General features: G+C 39.3%; 1 protein-coding gene across 1 annotated transcript; it reads right to left on the bottom strand.

Moving 5' to 3' along the window:
* Positions 1–728: 728 nt before the first annotated feature.
* LOC143849202 (putative calcium-binding protein CML45) lies at positions 729–1,327 on the bottom strand. The gene has a single exon (XM_077358268.1). The coding sequence runs from the start codon at positions 1,317–1,319 to the stop codon at positions 729–731; it is 591 nt and encodes a 196-aa protein (XP_077214383.1). The 5' UTR covers positions 1,320–1,327.
* Positions 1,328–2,541: the final 1,214 nt, after the last annotated feature.

Here is a 2,541-nt window from a genome sequence, read left to right on the forward strand (position 1 = left end):
CCATGTTGGCACTGCATCAGAACTGGTAAAGGGGTTGAATTTATCCTACAAGGGGGTGAGCTTATCACCTCCCTGTAAGTGTTCATCATAAAAGGAACACGGGCAACGGATCTTTGGCGGTCCAACTTTGAGAAAATCACAATTAACCATATGGATTGAAATTGAAACAGTAAAGGGAACATATCAAAAGCCGAATATCGTTTTGCTATCACTGGAAGGATTCCATTCCGGTATTTCTCCTCACTCCACAACAGACGGTGATGGGGACCGACTTCCTCTCTCTTTTTGCCGTGGATTGCCAAGAGGATGTAGAAATTGTTGTGTGCAAGTAGAGACCGGATGAGAGAATAAATAGACATTTATGGGAAGAAACACAACTCCTCATCACGCTGGTTTTCTCCCCAAAAGTCTCTTACATTTACACCCCTTCTTTATGGCTTTTCACTTAATGCCTTTTCACAAAATCAACTAACAAAATGATCTAGGCCGTTGATCTTGCACATGCCACATCCACCGTTAGGATAATTTCCTAACACTCCCAACATGATGATACATTTAAGCATGAAACCATCATCCCTATTCATGAGACACACGTCACACACTTGAGAGTTGAGCCACACTAGATAGGGGAAACAGAGAAAACAAAGGACTCGAATGATCCAAAAATACTAGTAAACCTATGAGAAGCCTATCTGAGTTGTCACTGAGAAAAGAGAAAAGGTGAAAAATCAGCAAAAACTGCCTTCCATGAGTTTCACAAACTCCTTGAAATCTATTCGGCCATCTTTGTTCTCGTCAAAGGTTTTGATCATCATTTCACAAGTATCAACACACGCTCCTTCCATGAAACCCAAATTGCATAGAACTCTCTGTAACTCTTTTGCATCTATGAAGCCATCTGTATTCTCATCAAACACACAGAAAGCCTCCTTTACTTCCTCCAAGCTTGGTTCATCCTCTTCAAACAAGATAGAAAGCTCATTCAAATTCAAGCATTCCTTAACCTTCTCCCCTCCAGAATTACAAAAGATCCCCAGCTTTCCCATCACCATTTCTACATCCTCTCTGCTCAGCTCTAGACCTCCCTTGTCATTGAAACAAAATTGTTGGCTTGACATTTTCTTCATCTTCTCATCCATTACAAAATTATTACAATCTCTCTCACTGTATATCTTCAATTTCGCAATGACAAATTCTACTTGAGATTGGGAAATAGACAAGAAAATGGAATAGAGGTTCAGGCATACAATGACCCAGTTGAGAATTTTGTGAAAGAAAAGAAACCCAACAAAATCAGCTAATGAGAAAGAGGATGACATGGCCTTTGATGATGTCTTCTCCATTAATCATTATAATACAATAGCTCTGAGGATAGTTCATTTATACATTGAGAATGCATATGGGAAGGTGCTTGTATGTTGCAGTCTAATGTAGAGGAAATGGTTGTCTGACTGAGTAATAAAAAGAAGTCATTCTAGGATGCTTGCTTCTCCTGCTTTCATGTTGATGGTTGGAAATTCCAGTGAAATTACATAGAAAAGAAAAGTTGGTCTTCCTTGGGTCATTATTATATGAATGTATTTTCCTGCAATAAAAAGTAGAGAAATGTCTTCGAAGTTTCTTTGATAGAGGAATCCAATGGTGTCCAGAAGCCCTTTTTTTACTTGGGACAGATCCATCTAGTGTATTTATGATTGCTCTTTTATACAAGATGGGGCTGTCCCAGGTAAAATAAGGAGGACGAATATAAAGTTGGGACCACTTTTTAAATGATCCAAACCATTCATTTGTAGCTGTACGATTGAGCTGTGCTCCAATAATCTTTTCAATAGGATGATCCTTGCCATAGAAATGGTTGGATGCAAAATACACAGACAACTCTGAAAGATCAGAAAATAGAGGGACTAAAATCTCAACAAAATGGATGGTTAGGATTGTCTATAGCTTGAGAAGTTCGGTGTATCGATAGTCCATTGCAAGACCCAGCAGATGAATGGTCTGGATCGACAAACTCCTTGATCCTCATTCAATGGGTGAAATTCTTCTTATCAGATGGTTAAGATCATCTCATCAATGAGAGTTTCGCCATTCACCCATCCAAATAGGGCCATTATAAGGCCCAACAGATGAATGGTTGGGATTGACGAGATATTATATGGTGTAAGCCCTTTTAGTCCCTTATTTTTCAAAAAGTACTGTACAGACCACACTATAGGATGATCCAAACCGTCCATTTGATGGAACACAACGTAAATAGGTTGTGCCCCAAAAATAATTTCCATAGGATGATCCTAGCCCTGCGATCTATAGAGGTTCCATGCTATAAGGGTGCGAATCATCCTACAGGAGGTGCGAATTTATCATCTCCCAAAATCTAACGGGGTTTCTACCCATTTCGGTCTTTTAACTGATTCGATGAATGGTTGAATAGGTGGGCTCCACCCGAACTCTGAGTGCTTAATGTATCATACCAACTAAATGCCCATGACAAAATTTCACTTGACATTGTAAAGTATCGTCAAAAGGTTAATCAACTTTTTG

This window comes from Tasmannia lanceolata, unplaced genomic scaffold (assembly GCF_043159265.1).
Source record: "Tasmannia lanceolata isolate RefF3 unplaced genomic scaffold, GAP_Taslan_0.1 ptg000016l, whole genome shotgun sequence".
Classification (NCBI taxonomy): Eukaryota; Viridiplantae; Streptophyta; class Magnoliopsida; order Canellales; family Winteraceae; genus Tasmannia; species Tasmannia lanceolata.

What these genes read in the sequence shown, in the direction of transcription:
- LOC143849202 (XM_077358268.1), bottom strand. Translation starts at nt 1,319, where the DNA reads ATGTCATCCTCTTTCTCATTAGCTGATTTTGTTGGGTTTCTTTTCTTT.